The following is a 22,074-nucleotide window of genomic DNA, read 5'->3' on the forward strand; positions in this document are numbered from 1 at the left end:
AGACAACGACCAGATTTCCTCACACAGGTCTGATTTAATGACCTAACTATAGAATAGTCACATTATGAAAAATTACGCACAAAAGCTAAAATAACTGAAAAAATCAGATCCAGATCTTAAAAAAAAAAAAAAAGAGATAAAGATAATAAATACTATTTCATATAAAAACTCTGACAGCACAGAAGTCACAAATATATGCAGTCTTTCATTTTCCTACCAGCAAAACATGATGTACAAATGTTTTGCAAAGTTAAGCCGGGGATCATTTTAACAAGTGTAGTGTAGAATAACTGTTTAGATGCAATCTAATCATGTTTATGGCCCCAGCATTTAGATCTATACAATGCCAGCGGTGACTGGGAACGCCCATACTTTTTGTCTTGTTTTGCATATTTTAAAAACACACAGGAGGCATGCTAAGACTCCTGGTTCAGAAGAGAAAAAAAGTATGTTTTAAGGTAAGCCTCATGAAAAGCTACCAAAATCACAAGTGATCTGAACAATCTTTCCTGCAGGAGGTAAAAAAAAAATTTCACTGGAAACCACAACACAAAGTGGCTGCTTATTACCTAACCAGGCCTTGGCAATACCACAAACTAATAAAACCAGGTTTACTGAAAAAGTATACTGATTATCTGAAATAACCGCCTAACTTTTTTAACAAGAGAAACAATCCAGCAAAACATCCTCATCACTTCTGATTGCAAAGCAGTACATTACAGAAGTGAAAGCTGGTTTAACTTTTATCACACAATAAACATTGGAACAATAAATGTGCATTACTGCATTATGATGTATAAATGGCTTTTTTGAAAATGAAAAAGTGATTTTTCATTTAGAATTCAGTCTTCAGTTAGTACGCATAAAGTCCTACAAATTAACTTTGAAATTTGGCCCAGAACAAAACGTTAGCCGTGTTTATTCAAAAGAAGTAGAAGTAATTTAAAGGAGCATAATACTCCTAACACTGATATTTACTGCAAAAAAATACAGCAATTAGAATCATAGTTTAGGAAAATGTCGGAACAGTGTCAAAAAGTTTAAACTTATTTTTATTGCTATCCAACAATTTAGAATTTCAAGACCAGTAATTTTAGAAACTCTCTTCTGTGTAGCTTCTGAAGTGATAATGCAAAATTTATTTATTTTTTAAAAGCACAGTAGGATAAATACACTCAATATATTTCTAAGGTTCCTCTTACTAAAAAAAAAAAGATTTAAAAAAAGAAAATAAGTGGAAACTTAATCCTTTTGACTAAGAGTCATTTTACTGACCTAGTCTCTGGTCCTGCAGTTTGAATCTCACATGGAACAAGCCATTTGCATAAGCAGGAATCTGAATGCCGCGTAATTCTAAAATACATTTTGGAGATGTTCAATCCTTTTAAAAGTTTTATAAAAAGGAAGCCTAGCTCAAGGATAGAAGATGAGAGCACACACCTGTACCCATCTCCTAACTGGGTATTTATTACAAGACAAAGAGCTACCAAAAACTACGGTCAGCAGTATTTCACAGCAGGAACTGAGACTTGGATCTAACCTGTAAAATCTGCTTTCCAGTCTTTGTTTAATGGTACTGAGGTCTGTGGGATACGCCACAACAGTGCAATACATGGGGTAAGCCTGAAGATCCACAGGTGCCACGAATGCAGAAGCAATATCTAGACAGAATGAAAAAAAAACCCAAAATCAGTTATATACCACAAAAGCCCCTTAGCAGTTTCAAGATTCATCCCCTGCAACATATGCTCATGTTTGAAACGCATAGCACCTTCCCAAAACCACCAACAACTAGATATTCCAAACAATTTGTGATACTCTACATATAGAAGTGCTTGCTGAGTTGCAAGTACAGTCACTGCAGCGACTACCCATTCTGATGCGCATGAAACACCACATTCCTCAGATATGCAAAATATACACCTTTGAAAAGCAGATTCAAATGTATGAATTATACATATATGAAGACGTGCAATTCAGTATCGTTATTTACAACACAGGCTCATTTAATTTGGTTTTGTACTGCCACTCTCCCATCTTCAAACAAAGCAATGCGTTAAAATTCTTACCACGTAAGTTACAGGACTATTTCAATCTCATTAAGATATGGGGAAAGCCCACACTCCAAATAAAAGTGAAACACAATCTCCTGTCCCTACCGAACTGTAAAGGAGCCTTCTAAGACCAATCCACCATAATGTTAGAAGACTGCTGAGCAACTTAAATCTCTGTACCTGCACAAACTTGTTTTTGTTTTTTTTTCCTTCCTGTGCTTAGAAGTCTGAGTGCTTAGGCACATCATTCTAACATTTCATAACTCAGGGGAAAATACTGGAATACAAAAAGACAAAAAAAACCCTTTAATGTCTCTCTCAAAAGCTTTTAAGAACAGGAAATATGCTGTTGCTAAACAGACTGCTCCTCTTCTAAAAGCTGTTTACTTATGAATGTTCCAGCAACTGCTACTTTGTACCGATACGCACGACATATGCTCTAGTTAAATCCCAAACTAAGCAGTATGCCATACAACATAATGCAAAATGTAAAACCATTACTCTTAGACAACACAGTGAAAATAACTAAAATTTCATTTCCTCACAAGCTTTTTAAAATGTAATTCTGTAAGCTGGATTACTGAACTGTATAGATACTTCCTTCCTTCTGGAAGCAATAGGAAGCTGCTTACGCAGCATGACACTGAAGAAGCCATAATGTGGGACACGTCAGTACCAGAAATATTTCGAGTGTTAAAGAGTTTTCTGGCTTTTTAAAAATGTGTCTTACCTTGCTTTATTTAAAAAAAATCAGTTAAAAAAAACACCAACTGTCTGTGACAAATTATATATATAATTTATGACCATTGTTACCCCAGAATTTGAGTGCTGACTTAACACAGTTTGCTCATCACAAAATATACAAAAGACTTGAGATTCAGCTTGCGTTTCACTGATGGACCTCCACCTCAGACACTCATCTTTGATCATGTAAATGTGGCAGTGATGTGTTAAACGTTTTAACAATTACCTTTTCAGAAGCTGCCTGTGAAGAGTAATTGCTCTACAACCAAATAGCAAGTGCCTTTTCATACGTTAACAAACTACTTTTTCCTCAGTATTTTGCACAACTATGGCAATGTGGGGGAGAAAACGAGAATTAGAAAAGGGGAAATCTACACATAGTTATCCATTCTCTAAGTATGTAAGATGCCCCCCTCCATCGGCCTGTAATATACTTAATATTCTGTTCATCATAACGTTTGCAGTTTTAGCCCCCACAAGTCATTCTGGGGGCTAAAGTAAAAAATTAAGTACTTGGTTTTAGCATGTAAAACACAAACCCCTAGCACATATATGTCAAATTATCTACCAAAACTCAACAGTTACCTTCGAGAACAGGAGAAAATTTAGGTTTTATATGTACTCACTGAGAAAGTTTTGTTCCAGCTAATCAAAAGGTAAAAGATGTGTTTTATCACATTCGGTTTTGTAGTTTCAGAAGTACAGATGAGCATAGTCGGAAAAATATAACAGGAAAACATTTCCCATATTATTCAGGATTTACCTAGAGTCATGAGCTGGTTTATCCCTGCAATAACTCTGTCACACTCCTCGTCTCGGGTCCTGGAACCCCACTCTCCATCCAGAGGTTTGTAGAGCAGCGTTCTACGTTCGTCATCTGTTAAAGGAACACTAGTTCCCAGTTCTTCTGGAAATACAGCTAGAATGTAACACGAAAACTAAATAAAACATAAATCTTTGTATCTTGTGTAATACATATACCCGTAATTCAAAGATGTGTAACATCATTTTACTAACCAAAACAAATGCGTAGTTCTTGATTTGCTCAAAGACATTTTGGACACATCCAGTATCATTTCTGTATATTGTTATATGTTAAATTTAAATCCTCACAATGTAGTTTGGTGTACAAGTCTTCCAAGAAACAAGATTTACCTTCTTCCGAATAGCTAATTGTAGAATTTATTTTAGAACCAACCAAGACACTCCTTTACCCCAGTTAGTTTGTGTTTTGTTTTGGGGTGGTTTAGTTGGTTTTTTTTTGTTTATTTGTTCTTGGCTTTTTGTGTGTGTGATTGTGGTTTTTGTGGTTGCCTTTTTTGTTTTGTTTTTTTTTTTTTTTTAAAAAAACCCAAATTCTTATATAGTTTTGGTAACGGATGGTCAATGATTTTCAGATGGAGCTTAAATGACTTTGATATTGATGCTAAAACACTCTCCAGGCAGTGGTTCCGTCTTGTCACGGTTTGTGACACGTGAGGTCAAATGCCAAAACCAGAGCTCCTGAGCAAGCAAATTAAAAGTGCCGTCACCCTAGCATTCTTCAGGACCAAGCAATTTTGCCAATTTGTAATGTAACAGCAGATTTTCAGTGTACAATGCAAAATGCTCCTCTTAAACTTTTTTTTTTTTAAAAGGAAAGTGTAAAAGAAGTTAGTATTTGTGGATACAGCAAAAAATAAAAGCCACAGGTTCAAGTTTGGTTACCTACCTATTTTAATTATTTTAGTCATGTTATCACTTTAGTGTCCGTATTTTACTTATGAAGAGATACCCATTAAAAGATGGGTTGAACTGAACTGAAATGTTGAAATGAACACACTTACAACTTAAAAGAATTAAGAATGATACATGGTTACTTATGAGTGACAATGTTACTGAGCGTTTCCTAGAAAACACAAGGAAAAAATGCTGGTTCTACTTCAAAAAAAACACCTAAGTGAGACCAGAAGAAATACCGCATTCTTGTCTATGAACCGTGCCCAAGCTTTGCTGTCCACTCTGCAGCAGGTCTATCTGCCACACGTGCTGGGCCAGACACGGAGTAAATCCTACTATTACCAAACTATCTCACAGGCACATGTTGCATCTTCAATGCACCGAACACCTGCAGGCGTGCTGACAGGGCTCAGAGCAGCCAGCTTCCTCAGGCTGAGGTTTATCCTCAATCCTCCCGAACTGTACAAAAAATTAACTTTAACTGTACAGCATCTGTTACAAGTTTTTCTAACACTTCTGCCTACTTCTAACGTACACTTAGTTTGTCTAAGTATACTGCACGTTTTTCACAGTTCTTTTATCTTGATCTGCTTTTAGTTTAATAATTGATTTTAAAATGTTCTTCAAATGCAGCTGGTTTGTGGGCCTTTCCCCTATTCCCCAAGAGAAGCAGGATTATTTAAGGTAAAACCATACAACTTTTTCTTTTTTCCTTCTGTAAATATAATCTTAAAGCAAATTATGTTATTAATGTACCATACCATTACTTGGTATCAGCTCCATGTCCCAAGGGCTCATCTTCTCAGTATCACCGTTGTCCCAGCTTAAAAATAACCACATTTAAATTATCTACTAATACTGCTTCAACCACGTGATTATTTAATGTTTGTAACACAACATAACTTATATACCACACAGTATTATAATAAACTGGACAGTGAGATGCATGACTGAATTTAATGAAAGCAAATTGCTCAGTCATACTTCAAATGAAATAACTAATGAAAATAAAAGATTGAAGATAAATTTGCTAACCAGACATTGTAGCACTGAAATAAGCTATCAGGATAATCAGGCTGAAGAGGTTCCTGGCTTTCAATTGTTCCAAACCACCAAGCATCATCTATCACTGACCTGAAACGATCACCTAGGTGAGAACATAAAATAATTTTGTCAATACAAGGCACCTTACTCCTCTCAAGAAAAGCAGATTTTACATACCTTTGGCTTGATCTTGAATACAGAAATCCTTTTGAACACTTGTAGCATCAACAGGCAAACATGAGTCATACTCAGTTTAAAAAAAATATTATTAAATTATTTCTGAAGGCTGCTTTTGAACCAAAATAAAAGTTAACATGGCATTAAAAAAAATTATCAATGCTTTCCAAATCTATCTATATATTCTTTATATATGAGTTTATTTCTTAATTTCACATGAAGGGTGTTATAACATTAGGATTCAAATCTGCTTGCATTAAACACTACATGCTACCTTAAAACAACTGAGCACCATGACACTTTTGTATGGAGGGTATTTTACATGCTGCTGAGCTCCTCCTCCTTAGTTTCTGAAGGGCTTTCTCAGCTACCCAAATGTAACTCAGCGGCTCATTCCCTTTACTATGCATGCAATCTGACTGATAAAAGAATAAAATTTATTAAAGCTTCTTCAAAAGGTTAGCAAAGTAATTTACTATGCCTTTAAATAGTTCCACTACTGCTAAGTGTTCACCTAGCTGAGAAAAAAGGTCAGAAGCATTATTAAAAATAAATTACACGTGAGAATATGTGTATTACATGCCACCATAAAGTCTAACATTTTCGGTAACATGCCACAGAATTTAGAAACAATTTTTAGTGGAGTATTCAGTTCACTCAATACAAGAAAAAAATGTAACTTAAGTCTGATATTCCAAGAACTGCATGTTTTTGCTTTCATGGGATTTGAATATACACACACTTTCTCAACTGCTGCAATGTTTGTTCTATTTCAATATATCCACATTCTGGCCAAATGCTTCCTGCAGTTGTCTGAATTAATAGGAAGTAAATACATTCTCAAAAATGTTCTGCTTTCCTTACTGCACTTTTTTTTGTAATTCCAGCACAATTACTTCTAGCACAAAAACTTCCATTAATAATCCTAATTGTGTTGAACGTAATTGAACCAAGTATACAATAAATATCTGAAATACAAGTCCAAAAATGTAAATAAGGGCCAATACTTTATTTTAAAGGACTAAATTATCCTGAAGCGCTCTTAAAGCACAGTCTCCCAGTATGGCATTCCCAAGTGATCAGTTTTACAAGGGTATGTGAGTGGGTACAAATGTGAGTGACTTCATGGGCTGAACATTAAGCAGATCAAAACCACTTAAAGGAGCGTATACTGGCAGCCACTTCCAATTTCTCAAGAGCCACAGTGTTCCTATGGACAGAATGCTAAAGCCGAAAACATTATTGAAAAAGCCCACAGAACACTTGCCTGAACCACCCTTTTCTAATGTGCTCTGTTACTTCATCTATGCAGACAGTAGACCAAAAATTCTTAGAGAAGGATTTAGCATAATTTTCTAGAACTGTGCATCACCAGATAACACTAGCTTGATGAAAATGTAAAATGTATGTTGAACTTGAAGTGGCTGCTGTGTAAGAGACAGGTATGTGCACCTAAGACATACAGCTAAAGCTGCAGGAATCCCACTGGAATAGCTTTTAGCCCAAGCATTAATTTTGTAGCTGAACTGTAAGACAAAAATATGCAATAAATAGTATCAGAGTAGAAATAAGAATCTGTCACTTCTCAAACTTTATAAATTTGTTCTTTCTGAAAGGATTCATATATTAATATACATTTAACATGAAGTGATGCAAATATCATAGATAAGTAACTTCCCTAAAGCAAAAAACCTGAACCAAACAACAAAAACTCCAAAAAAACCCCATGAAAACACCAAGGATTGTTATTGGTTAAAAGATCAATGTTTTAATGATTTAAAGTGGAGTCAGAAAATTTAATATCCAGTAGCTCTCCAAATAGTAGCTATAAAAATATTGATTTGTAGGCTAAGTGCCAGAAATCACAAAGGAATAAAAAAAAAAAAAAAAAAAATAGTAACAGTAGTCCTGAGAAGACAAACCAGCAACTGCATGACATGAAAAAATATACCAGCTTGTTGTTGATGAAGAGCTATGGTGAAAGCTCAGACGACCTGAGCATGTCAGATAAATCTTGGGGATTTCAGATTCATATGGTTAAATACTCAGGAACAGTTTCATGTACAGTTTCTAAGGCATTTCTCCTGACCCTGGCAGAAAATATGATCTATTTTCAAAGAACACTGTTATATTGTGATCCCCATTGCAACAAAACTGTGCATGACTTGTCCCAAGTACCTAAGCATACACCAGTAATATATCCAAAGTATCAACTTAGCGGGGTAGCACTCTGGCAGGCACCTGGAAGAGCTGTTAAGAGCTCCAAAAGCAGTGTCTCTGCTATTTCTGCTGTAGCATCTCATGCAGTCCCAAAGGAGGACAGTGTTTCACCATCCAAAAGAGGAACTGAAGAATGAAGTCTAACACACACTTGTCAGTTACAGGCCGGCATTAGACACTATTGGCCTGAAACTCACATTATTTACATTGAAGGCTTGATAAAAGGTTCTGGCACTTTCAACACCTTTTGCGTAGCTCCGACTCTTTCCACACTGCAAGTTTCTCAAAGTACAGTTACCAGCCCAGGAAGGAGATGATACCTGTGTTCAGTCTTAAAAGCAGCGAGGGTAACATTACAAAGTCCCTCTACTCCTGGATCTCTGTCATGATGGCTGACAGACGACTTCTGGCTAGGCTGTTCATGGACAAGGTACAGCAGTCATTCTGCTGCCGTGATCTTGTAGGAAAACATGTTTGGCATGGCAAAGGAGGACAAGACCACAGATCCATAACTACCAGGAAGGAGCAAAGCTTGGTGACATATTAGTAGATGTGGACTAATCTTGTCTCTTAAGGAATCTTTAAACTGAAATCACCTTTAAAGAAGAAATGGAGGTTTACATTTCCTATTGAATCAGAAGCCTAAGGTCTTTACCGAATTCCCTACAGAATTGAAGACTAGCTGTCTTTTTGGACAACATAACAAAGTACGATATCAAACTTATTAATTTATACATCTACTGTTAAGGCACACATCCCAAGCAAGGGTATCATGATACATCAAAGGACAGGAAACCAACTCATCTTTCCTGGCAGAAAAATCAGGTAAGAAACAATAAACATGGTTTTTAACATCCAGCTGTGCTACTTCTTCAGGTGACTTAGTTACAATGAACTTAGGAGAGGACAGCACTTTGAAAGCAACAAATACAGACTAAGGAGGCAGTATATTTGCAGAAATGTATGTTGTATCGGTTGTTTCCTCAAGGCAATCAGATACACATCATGTTTTTGCATTAAAATCCTCCATTCTCCTATATGCCTGAAGTGGCAAGAAATGCTGGCAAGTCAACTGTGTACATGCGAGCCACAGCTCCTGATGGAAGAACCGCAGGAATCGAGCTGGTACAGTTAATCACTGTTACATTACAGAAAGAGTATTTAACATTGAGACATGCTTTAAAAAAAAAAAAAAAAAAAAAAAAAAAAAAGGAAGGCTATCCATTTCATTTTCGGGAGCATGTCACTTCACAAAACCCACTGAGATACTGGAAAGGACTTAATGGTGCCTCTCATTCTGCAAACATGGCATCACATACCAATTTCTCTCTTAGGGGAACAGTGCTCATCCTGAATTCTGAAGCATCAGTAACACTTGCTTAATCTTCTAAGTTTCAGGGACGATCTAAGGCTGTTCTTACGAACGAGAAGATATGTATTTCTTGACCTCTTGAAACAAACCACCATATTAGAGGATCATTTTGTCATAATGCAGCTTTCTCTCCCCCTAATCAAGATTTCATTGCTGAGAGGCAATCGTTGTTATCATATGGAAAACATGACTAGGAAATAGATCTGACTGGAGGACATTCCTGTCATGGACACTCTCCAATATCCAGAATTTCGAAATAAGTAAGCACAGGGCAAAGTAAAATGAATCAGAAAACACTTCCACATCATGCAGCAGTGAATTATAATTATATACACTTCAACGAAGGTAAACCATATGGGGTTTAGAACAGAATTCAAACAAGTCTAAAGAGATGGGAAGGACATTCTCTTGGTACAATCCAGAGATCAAAAATTTCAAATGGCGGGGAAAGTTCTTCCTTATTTCCAGCAGAAATTCATGGGAAAAAAATCTAGTAGCAATGCAGTTGTAAGAGGGCCTTCAGTCAAAAAAAAAAAAAAAAAAAAAAAAAAAAAAAAAAGACAAGCAATATATAGGCTACAATAAGTTACCAGTTACCAATAAACACCGTATTTCTAAAAAGTATTCTTTTCCTCTCTGCAAACATGTAACTGAGAATTTTCTTTGCACTTTTTTTTACAGATAACATTGTTTGCTGGCTGTAGCTTCAAAGCAGAACTCCACATCCAGTGGACAGAGGTTATGATCAGATTTCAGCATAGTATTAGGATTTATTTACCGTAACCTATTCTTAATAAGTTCTCATGAAAATAAGTAGACACTTAACAAAAAAACCACACCACCACGCCCCCTGCCACAACTCACCTATATTCCATCGTCTATGTTTTGCATCATCAAACTGCTGCCTCAAAACTAGGAAATCTATGACATCTGGCATATCATGGTACCTAATTACAACAGAACACACAACTATTAAGCGGTAAAACAGCAAAAGCATAAAGTTGAGCACTTACATAAAAAAAATTAACACTCCGAATTCAACACTTCAAAAGCAAAACCTCAAATCATGACATTAATGGGATTTTTTAAACTTTCAACCTCACCCCCTGCAAGGAAGCCCCCAATTTGAATATAATATTGATTTCCTTACTTCATGGTGAATGATCCTCCAGTTAGTTTACCCGTATCAGGGTCAAGAAAAGCTAGTTTAAGACAGCAGAGAGTAGGCAATCCTACTTCATACTTAATCCCAACAATTTTCATTAGCTCTTGCTCCTGGAATAAACAAAACGTTATATACCACCACTGAAGTTAAGCTGATAATAACAACTTTCTAAAACATGAAAATATGGGTATACTGAAAAGACATGTCTAAGTTCAGTACCCAAAAATTAATCTTTCAAAACAAGCTATTATTTCACAATGTAACTTGTCTGAAAAATATTTTTCTATGAACTGTAACCACCTCACCTGCTCAAGCAGATGCAAAAAGGAGTACAGTTTAAGGTCTGATTTCATTTGACTGTTACACTAAGTTAATATTTTAAGATCAGGAGGAAAAACTAAGAGCACAACATTAGAAACATACTGTATCAAGAATCTTCTTTCAGTTTAGTTTTCAAATTTTCGGTATTAAGGTATAAACAAAAATGAAAAAGAAGTCATACCCGTAATTCCATTTTATGCCATGGTTGTTTCTTGGGATTAATACTATATATTTTGTTCTTCTTGGCCATTACCACATATGCTTCATGACCTTGTCGGAAATAGTAGACCTAAAAGTGAAATGTGACAGTTAGAGACTTCAATGAGCTGTAATGCTAGCATATCACCACCATGCAGTGTATGTCCTTTCTATTTTATCATTAACTTTTGCCCACTCTTAAGAACCTGTTACTTTTGCAGGAAACCAAAAATTAAACAGTGAACAGTTAAAGCAGGTATAATAGAAACATTTCCAGAAAAAGTAGGAAAGATTTAGAACAATTTTCCCTATGAGCAAAATATCCTAAATCACTCATATGAGACCAAAATCAGATCAGTAATAACATCTACTTATCATCACACTATAGAACAATTCAATGTTCTCCACATATATATACACACGCACATCTATACAGTAACATGAATTCCACTAATACACCTGGTTATTCATCACTATAGGACAGACCTAAAAAGACAATTAAGTTTATCTCTAAATTCTCTGACTTATCATATCTTTTTGGAACAAGAAATCCATTCTAGAGGAAAATTCAGCTGTTGTTACTGTCCTGGTAAGTTCTTGGTGTTCGGTCCCACACCACCAAACAAACAGTCTAACAGACATGAGCAAACTGCAAATAGACATTTCAAGTGCTTATTAAAAATTTTCAAATCCTTCCACTATAAATTCCCATGGTTCAGACATCTAGAGTCTATTAGTTTTATTTTAATCCTGTTGTATATGATACCATGTGGATGAATGGTTTTGTTATAAACCATCACCGTAATGAAGTAGTAAGCTGAAAACCTTAAACATATATTCAAGGAATGCATCTGAAATGTGAAACATTCCTTGAACTAATCAGAACAAAGACCTGATAAACAGCTGTATTCTAGGTATGACGCATTCCAAATAAATGAACCCTCTTAAAAGCGCCCCAAGCAGTAAACATGGGGTTTCCATCAAGTAGGATGAGGGAACAACAGCTTAAATATAAAGGCCTAGCAAAAAAAGCGGAGTGAAAAGCCCTCAGTAAGTTTTAAAATACATTTATAAAATTAAACACACTAATATTTATATTTCCACATGCTTTCCAAAACCGTTGTTTTTATAAAATATTATGAACAAATGTCTGTCAAATTTCTACATTAACAGTTACTGAGCTTTCTTAATGTCACATGGCAATTATTTTATTTTTAAATGAAGGACTCAGTACCATAATTTTTATGTTTAGGCTACCGAGAGACAGATCTAAAATAATGCAAGTTTAAATTACACTTGCGACGTTGTCATAATTGTTTCCTGTGCCTTCCAGTGAATCAAAACAAAAAAATCCACTCAGTGACAGAGGCTACACAATTCCTCCTACACTAACTGCTTCTGCTGAACCTCTGTGTAAACTCAACCCACTGTTTACAGACGTGAAACATTTTTATTTTGTAAATGGCTCTAAGCATTGCATCTTCTGTCAGAAGAACAAATTAGAAAGATATATGTGGAAAAAATAATTTATGCCTTTTCCCAGGAAATTATATTTTTAATCTTGATAAATTCCTGCTTCTGCATGTTGTAGTTAGTACCCAGACAAAAACTGTTCTTTATTGTCTTAATGGCAGAATACTCCAATGAGTATGTACTGTATTTTGATAATCGGACAGGGAAGTTGCAGTCCCATCTCTCTGGTATGTTTCCACTGTTCCTCAAGACGCATGACAAAGGTCTGTAAATAGCAGTATTCAGAAAGGGAAAAGGGATGGTATGTGCTATTCTTATGCACCGAGTGTAACTAAATAGAACACTACTGTTTCTTCTTGTTTGCACAGCTGTAAGAGAACAAATTTGAAATATCTCTCCTCCCAAATCTTTATAAAACGTACCAACCATCCACCAAAATGTCCAAAGGCCACACAAGACCTCTTCTCATCACATTTTTCTAATTAAACTGATCTATTTCTGTGGATCTCAAAAGTAACTTTCTAAATGAACAGGTTCTTTTCACATCTTAAGCAAATCTGGGGAGGGCAAGTATCAGAGATGGAATTTTTAGACAGAGCAGTGTGATTACAAACGTACTCTCTATTGGTGCAACTACTCCTGCCTTCTAGGCACAGGACAGAAAATTTCCTCTTCACCAATATAAAAAAAGCATTTTTCACAAAAGGATACAGCCTACTTAGATATTCCTAGTACACACTGCACATGCTATTCAGCAGGTGCCAAATCAAATACACCAGTTTATCTTACTAAACTGACACAATGTTAAAGTCTCCTGAGCAATATGGTAGAGATAAATCCTTGGCTGCTTCACTGTATCCAGATGGTATCAGGCACCAAATATATTTATTTGGACTTGATCTTTTGAACAGTATCCAAAACATGCTTTCTGGAGGGTATAAATACCTAACCATTTTCTCCAGTTGCAACTCTCATCTTGAAGTGCTCCCTCCCTCCCTCATGAGCAATGCTGATGTCATTTTTGCATAGCTGTGCTGTGAACTGCATCAGCGAAGTGATCCAGTAAAAACAGAACTGCTTGCACACGCAACCTCTGCTCCTGATCAAGTTTTGAAGGTGGTGCCTACAAAAAGCTCTAGCTCAGGTCCAAATTTAATCAACTTTGCCACCATATCAAGGATTTCTCCAACTGCATTCTGAAGGTATGAGCAACACGCTGCTCCCTGAAGAGCCAACAGACTGCACGTTACAGCATAAGCCAGCTATTTCCTCTTATTTAACCTGAGGAGATTTTAGGAAACATGCACAGACTCTCATTTTCAAGACTGCCTTCTATCTGATACTTCGTATTCATACAATTCACTGTAACGTTCACATGCTATATATTCCAAAGTAGGAACTGGTGGGTGTTCTTTTGTTATTGTATTTCAAGACATCTGGGCCACGTTTCCAGAGTGTTTACAGTCTAGTTCATATAAAATACACATATGCAAAACTTCTCATTGTTTCCCGTTGTGAGAGATCAGCAGAAGTTTTCTGACATCAGAAACACAAGTGAAAAGGACAGTTCTTCTTCAGAACAAATAAGTTTCAAAAAACCCAAAAACCAAACACACACAAAAAACACTCTCTCCCCCCAAGCTTTAATTCCTGGATTTTACTTCAACCTCCAAACTGAAGTTCTGCAAACAACTTAAATTCATATTTGATTTCTTACCTATTCTTCAGCGTACAAGATGCTCTACAACTAAGGACTATTTTCACTAGATAAAGTGTCTCACACGGCTTGTATACACATGTCATAAGGAAATTAACAAAACAAACGTAGTACAAGAAGGAACCTTACTGCAACAACATGGAATTAAAAGGAAGTCAAAGCAACACTGTGCAGAATATTTTTTAAGTATGGGAAAGGCTAAAGGAAGTGAAAGCAAATTTTAGCCAGATCAATATTTTGAAGAAAATGCAACATATTCTGCTACTAAATCTCTGGGAAAAAAATGCACAGATGAAAAAAGGCAAAAACAAGCTGAAAGAAGCAAGAACGCAGAGGGAAAAGCTGCAATACCTCATCCCCCATCTGTGGCACAAATGGGCACCGACGAGGAACAGTGTCTGTAATCCATGCTGAAGGCAGCCATTCTTCCAGTGTCAAACCATTTTCTGCCAGAACTCCTACAGCCAGCCTCTGAAGAAAATACATACAGAAGATTAATAGGAATAAACTAACATGTGAGTAAGTCTTGTATTTCGGGAAGTGTTTTATCAAAATCAATTGCCATTTCTTAAGTATATTTAATGTAAAAAGGAAATTATTACTAGTGTGAAGATAAATCTTACTTAACTGCTCACAGTAACACCAAGAACAAAACCATTAATAATCTGAAAAGCTAAGTGTTTTTTTTTAGTTTGATGGGTTTTTTTTTTAGTTTGTTGGTTTGGGGGTGTGTGTGCATGTCTTCTAAGAAAGACTGAATTTATTAACACACTAATAACTACGCCTCATGCCCAAAAAGATAAAACTGAAATATGCCGTTTGATTTAACCAAATTCACATGGTTGCCTTGGCCCAAAGACACTACAACTATACAGCTGCCTCCAACCAAGGAATGCCACAAAATGAGGGGGAAGAGATTAACAAACATAAACAGAGGTAAAGCACGTGGAAATGACCTGGACCGGGTACATCCAGGTTACCTACTTTTGCATTTACTATAACTTGCTGTGGAACTGCATTTGCAGACTGCACATCCACATCACGTATTTGTAAGTAACAAAGCTCACTGCAGTTGCTGGTCTTAGGTGCATCACTGCATGTTTGTGTCTAATACGACAGATAAAGCTGGCTTCTGTACAACCACTCAAGCAAGGTTGCTTTGAAATTATCACCAGAATCTTGCGCACGTACAGAAAGCAACTCGACAGTTGTACAGAAATCCACTCCATATAGCCACTGATGGAAAAGACTCTGCATCCCGAGACTGCAAATGGGATGCTCCAAGTGTAAAGCCATTGTACAAATTCAACTTTGTTTCTGCTTTTTTTCAAAAATGGGAACTACTTTGAGCGCACCACTGGAGCACCAGTGGGCACCGCACGAAAAAGCACACACACAGTTAAGAACAAAGAAACAAACAAAGAAAAAAAAATTGAAACAGAATCTCTCCATTGCAATAAATCACTAACACAGAAGTACCTTGTGGATTCTGAGGTTCAAGCAGGTCTGTCTTGTGAAAAACTGATGCACTGCATCAGAGCAAAATCTGTCTAGCTTATCGGTGAATTATGGGAAGGTAGGAAGAAACAGCCTTTAAAAAGAAAATCTTCCCTTCTGTAACTTCACACGTTAATCATCAGTTTAAGACCCTCTGGAAGCCAAGCCTGAACTCAGCTGATCGTCAGGATGAGACTAGTCCCAGTGACCTTGTCTAGCCATTTCTGAAACTCTACTAAACCCTTTAGTAATTAGTTCCACAACTTGATCACATGCTCAGGCGGTTTGGGGTTATTGTTTGCTTTCAGAGGGTGGGGGTGGAATGCAGAAAGGGCTTTTTTTGGAGCTTTGTCAGTGTCATTGGGTGTTAGAACTCACCATAACAAAGTAAGGAAAGGAATCATTCTGCATTTATTCATTTTTCTAAACCATTCATAGTTTTATAAAAGCTTTTTTATGATACCTCCTCCAAACTCTCTCTCTTTTAAGAATCAGCTTCTTTGTGTCTGCCCCAAAGAAAATATTCTGTACCCTTTGATCTTCCTGGCTGCTCCTTTCTTGCCCTTCTTCACTGCTGTACCATTTTTTAGATTGATTTTTTGGTGGAGGAGGGTTAGAAACGTAAGTACTGTTAAAGATCTTGACAGCCTATGCATTAATAGAGAAGAATGAAATTCTTTCTCTGCTCCCTTAATTCCTTAGGTTCTGTGCCTGGCTACAAAGATCGTCAAAACATCTTTTCTCAATGGAAAGCCATAATTTTCATTCAGGTTCAGAAATCAGGAAGAACTTTTTACCAGTAAGGACTGAAGCTCTCTGCCCAGTAAGGAAGTAGAATCTCCACCACAATAAACACCAAAGACAAACATGTCAAGAATGACAGGTATAATTAATCCTACCTAGGCGCAGAGGGAGGATGGATGATTTTCTGACATGCCTTCCAGCCCAATATTTTCTTGTGATTCAAGAAAGGAACAGGTCATCTTTAAAATCTGAAATATCTAAATCTGCTATTTTTGTAATTGAAGATCTCCTGCACCTTGATAACTGAAACCAAAATGGATGCAAGATTCCCAAAACACTCAGTGCAGCTTTAATCTAAGTGGAAATACTAGACTATCAGCCAGTCTTATATTTTATAATAAAAAGCTAATGTAGAGATTTCAACCGCTGAAACCTCCTCCACCATTTATCTTCCTGATTTCATACCTTATTCTGGTTTAAAGCTGTGTAAACACCAAGACACTATTAGTACTGACACTACAACCAATGACTGCCTACAACAAACAAAATGCCTAATCAAAGCGTAAACACTACCACCTAACATCCTGCATATTATAGCAAAGATTCACAGCAAAGCTGATACTATGCCAACCTGCACATTAAAACAGCTATTTTGTCAGTCTACCTTCTAATGAGAGCCAAAACACTGAAATAACAAGCTTAAGAAATGCTGAAGACTTCTGATCTTATAAATAAAACAAATACAGTTATTTAGTTACTTAGATGGTACTGCAAAAATAGAAGCTATGAGCTTATAAACACAATCTATCAGATAGACTGCTTCTGGTCTCTGTAAAGAAAGAATGAAGAAACAAAAGTTCTCTGATCTAACACTTAATTAAAAACAAAACCAAACCAAACCCCCCAAACCACACTGAAAATAACAGAAGTCACTGAAAATTTCCATGTACTGATCTAAACTGGAATAACATGGTTATATTAGAAAGCAAATAAAACACAGACAACAACAAAACCCTGATCAAGCGAAATTCCCCTTGATGGAAGTATAGCAGCAAGCATAATGCAAATATACACATGGAACTGATACAAATGAACGACACGATTGTGCAGACCTAAACGAAACTGCAATTAAGCAGGGAGACAGTACAGCTGAAGAAATACAGGCATGTGTTATACCAACACTCAACACACATTCATAGAAGGGAAGTTTCTGGTCTGAGAAAAGATGGGTGTTAATGGCATTAAAAGTGTTCCTTAAGAGAAACACATCTTATTTAGAATGCGTATCATTACAGCAATCTATTATTTGACTTACAAGAGTCAGTAATTACCATTTATGATGAGTAAAAGTCATGATGTTTTCAAATTAGACAACATTAAGTTGCATACGCAACTGAATCATTCATCTAAATCTTTTTAAGACAGCAGGAGGGAGCATTCCTGCAATAGACAAGGAACATCTAACCTTTTGTTTTCTCTCTTTGGGTTTCCTCTTCTTTGGTGATGTTGATGGTCCATCTTTCTCCTCCATCCCTTTCTTCTTTTCCTTTTTAATCTGCTTCTTTTGTTTTTCAGGTCCTTCTTCATCCTCTGAACTACTTTCTGCTTTCTTTGTTTTAATTTTAGGAATTTTCTTTGGTGGTTGCAAATTGATTCCTGCATCTGCCGTCCAGTCAGAATAATCACTAGAGTAGTCACTACACAGGATGTAACAACGAAAAAAGAAATTCAAAACCAAAAGTTAATAAGCAATTCAGATTTAATTGGATTATATAATACAACCCAATACAAGATCACAGTCCAGATGACTACAATACTTTAATAGTTAAAACCAATGCCTAAAACCCTATATTCTATCTACAATTTAAATGGTATTAAAACAAAAGCCTTGGTATCACCCAGTTTAGCAAGAAGCTTAACTCCTAGCATCACCAGAAGTAAATACACTGTTCACTTAGTCAATTCCAGATGTGAAACTAACATTAAGAGTCTGGATACTGTTCTCAGGGCTTCTGGTTTTGAACAGCTTTGAAGAAAAGTTAGCAACGAAAAAAATCTGCTAAAGAAACAAAGGATGGGTTGAAGCTACCTCAATCTTTGCTCTCTAATTTCAAACCAAGGGTCAGCAGAGACAATCACACAGCTCAGACTGACAGTCACAATAAACTGCCACCACATGCCTATAAGCGTGCACGTGCCTGTAAAACCGAATCGGAAACAATTCTGCTTCCAGCAAACAAGGATGAAACCTTCCCTAAATTTCAATTAGTAAGGTAGCTGAAAATTAACTTCCATCTCTTCTTCTAAACATGTACAAATTTTAATTATTCATTAACTGTTTATGGAGAAAATTGTTTACGATTTATCAGCAGGACTTTTCTTTGTGAGCTATACTGTCACTTACCTAGAACTGCCATCACTGTGCCATGCTCTTTCGTCATCTTCTGACGTTCCACCACTGGCAACAACTACTTCCCCTTCCTAACAAAGGCAGGTGGGCAGGGGTGGTGTGCAGAGGGGGAGGCAGGGAAAAAGAAAGCATTTTCTTTGGAACTCAAAAAAGTTATAATAAATGATAACGATTCTTCTAGGCTTTGTATGTGTTATAAACATATAGCACTATGAAAGCTTTATATTATTAAAAAGGCATTTTAGTTTGCAGATACTTTAATGGACTTAATTAAATGAAAAGAAGTAAGAAAACACTATGCATGGACAGATGCACAGTGTAGAGCAGTATTTTTATAACATATAGCCAGGGGAGACTTAAGTGCTTCTCAACCTCCATGTAAAAAGGCTAGCTTATCTTTTGAAAATTATTTCCAGTCCTTTTAATGTAGTATTCCCATATCTTTTAAATCAATATGAAACAAAACCCCAGTACAAACTTCATATACTCTTACTAATCTTTACTGTAGCTACAGAAGCACAGAACGGTTGAGGGTGGAAGGGACCTCTGGAGATCGTATTATCCAACCTCCCTGGTCAGGCAGGGCCACCTAGAACCAGTGACCAAACTGCTACGCCATGTCAACCATACTGATTAGGCTGGTAAATATAGGGCAGACTTATGCAGATTTATTTAGATACTGCACACACATACTTTGCAAAATGCCCTTACAAACGAGCATTTCTCCCTCTTATCAATTACTTTTTAGTCAAAACTAAACACATAAACAGCATGTCAAAATCTAATTCGACATCATTTTTTTAAAGAGGTGAAAGAAAAACCACAACAAAAAATGCAACATGAGTTTCTCCTAGAAACAATGTTCAATTAGCTGACTAGAAACAATGTTCATTTAGCTGAAGCAGGAGCTTAGCAAGTAGAAACGGAATATATAAGATTGCCTCATGAATAAGGATCTTACATCTGAGGAACTATGTCCATTTTCTAACTCCTCAGCAGGCCTTGCTGTTTCTTCTACTGCATATCTCGTACGGTAGTTGTGCTGATTAGCTTGCTGTTTTCTTGAGTCGCTAGTGTCTAGTAAATGATCGTGAGAATGATTCTGCAAAGACACAACAGTCAAAATACATCATTTTTTAGTATACGTTTTGTTAATACACAGACAACATTTTCTTTAATAACAGACTTCAGGAAGCAATTTTTGCAGTAGCAAAAAGATGCAAGTTTCAACATCACAAAATTCAAAACAGGCCGCAAGTCCAAAACTGAAAGAGTTGCTGAAGAAAACACTCCACATGCATAGTTGAATATATGGACCAAGCAGTTCAGTATATTCTGAAAACAAATAAAAAATCTTTCTGGATATAACAGAATTTTTTTAATCTTTGACTATTTAAACTCTTAATTCTCTACAAGGTACACATCAGTTAACTACTGATAGGCTGCCAAGAGCTTGTAACAGCTCAAAATTACACTAAACATGGCCATCAGAGGAAAGGGGACTCTTACAGAGAACGCCAGACTGTGATATTTTGGGACTGAGGGGTCAGATCTGTTAGAAGAGAGATCCATACAGTAATATATCCCTTAGCATACTGAGATGACTGTCTCCATAAAGCCCTTTAAATGGTACAATGATGCACAAAGAGTTCAAATGAATGAGTCAGTTGGAAAGAATGTGAGTTCTTGTGACGCTCAGGAGAATGAAGTCTGCAATTAAGAAACACTTCACACTCCAGCATTAAGACATTTTGTTCCTCCTGTAGAATATACATAATGCAAACATTTTCTCTCAACACGAAGTGTCTAATCCTGTATTAGTCCCCAGCCCCCAGCAAAAAATCAAGAGCTATGATCTCAATTTTCTGTGTTTTGTGCTAATTTTTCTGGTTTGCATATTCAAACTTTAGCCTAGCTCAGATCCCATGAAATAGTTTCTGGACACATTCGCAGGTGCCACAGAAAGAGGTACACTTCCCCAGTGCTCTCTTTTTTCCATAAAGGAAACCTCAGATATCTAATAGCTGCTGATACGGTTGAAGAAACAGTCTGGGAGATGAAGAAAGCAGAACTGGAACAAAACACAGAAAAATATTAATATTATCAGAGCCTTCTAGTAGGGCAGACTGCTTGTACCTATTCCTCTTGGATTTTCTTCCTTTGCAGGAAAGACATGATCTTTCCTGTCATGTATAATGAAAGTTGGTTCATGGGGTTAAATTTTTTCTCATTAAGGAAAAAAAACCCAACACAACACACTTTTTGGTGGAAACTGCTAAAACTTGGCTAAGCAGCAGTAGGCAAGATTTGGTTTTCCTTACCACAATTTTCCTTAAAGTGCAGAACTCTGATAGCTAGAGCTTTTCTCCTATCCTGCCTGTTAGAAAAAACACACCTTTTTCAGCCGTGACTGCAACGGTTCAGTAGGGCAGGCCAGCACGCTGCTCTGTACAACTGCATTACAGTTCTCACCAAAGCACACAGGACCAACACGAACTGCTCTATGCTCTGTCTAGTAAGCGTTGTGTTTCTGTTGTTCTGACCAGTCATTTCAAGGTGGGGAAGCTACCACTGACAGTACTGCTACCAGAGAAACCTCTCGGGGAACTGCTCAGCAACTGGTATCTTAACATTACCCAAGGCTTTTGAGACCTGAGGCATTCCTTCCTCTGGATTCAAACTGGCAGCACATACCGGACCTCAAGCTGCTCTGACCTGACCAGAACAGCTCTGAGGCAGCCCTAAGACTAGCAGCTGAGCCCGGCACATAGCCTTCTGGGGCTGCTCGCTTCTGGTCAAGCTCTCAAGATTCATTGCTGAAGCAGAGAGGTCACAAAAGCCAGCATTACAGCAACTCTTCTGCTACTGAAATGCGACTTTCTTGTAAAGCCCATCTGCCTCTTAGCATCATACGAAACATGGTATGAGGAAGCATGGACAACAGAATGGAAACACGTAAGCCCAGTGAAACAAATTTGTCAAATACCCTTCACAATAATGAGGATGTATTTTGCAGAAGCTATATTACAGTCCAACTGTAATGCTCGTGTCTTTTCTCTATAAACAGAAGTCCTAAAAATTCACATCCCCATTTCTACTCAGAGGTGAGATTTCTCAAATGGTTATTATAAATGTAGCTTTTCCCTATTTACACCAGAACTTTGAGCAATCTGGTCTAGTGGAAGGTGTCCCTGCCCATCGCAGGGGGTTGGAACTAAA

General features: G+C 36.8%; 1 protein-coding gene across 4 annotated transcripts in view; it reads right to left on the minus strand.

The window, feature by feature from the left end:
• Positions 1 to 22,074, minus strand: part of PHIP (pleckstrin homology domain interacting protein) — a 119,337-nt gene that overhangs the window by 16,167 nt on the left and 81,096 nt on the right. For all 4 annotated transcript variants that reach the window (XM_055810793.1, XM_055810792.1, XM_055810791.1 and 1 more), the window contains 11 exons: positions 19,817 to 19,957; positions 18,850 to 18,926; positions 17,911 to 18,142; positions 14,556 to 14,675; positions 10,998 to 11,105; positions 10,481 to 10,605; positions 10,195 to 10,277; positions 5,553 to 5,664; positions 5,279 to 5,340; positions 3,562 to 3,717; positions 1,541 to 1,661 (listed from right to left, as the gene is read on the minus strand). In XM_055810793.1, coding sequence (XP_055666768.1) covers positions 1,541 to 1,661; positions 3,562 to 3,717; positions 5,279 to 5,340; positions 5,553 to 5,664; positions 10,195 to 10,277; positions 10,481 to 10,605; positions 10,998 to 11,105; positions 14,556 to 14,675; positions 17,911 to 18,142; positions 18,850 to 18,926; positions 19,817 to 19,957 — 1,337 coding nt within the window. The remainder of the gene's footprint in view (positions 1 to 1,540; positions 1,662 to 3,561; positions 3,718 to 5,278; positions 5,341 to 5,552; positions 5,665 to 10,194; positions 10,278 to 10,480; positions 10,606 to 10,997; positions 11,106 to 14,555; positions 14,676 to 17,910; positions 18,143 to 18,849; positions 18,927 to 19,816; positions 19,958 to 22,074) is intronic.

This window comes from Falco peregrinus, chromosome 7 (assembly GCF_023634155.1).
Source record: "Falco peregrinus isolate bFalPer1 chromosome 7, bFalPer1.pri, whole genome shotgun sequence".
Taxonomy (NCBI): Eukaryota; Metazoa; Chordata; class Aves; order Falconiformes; family Falconidae; genus Falco; species Falco peregrinus.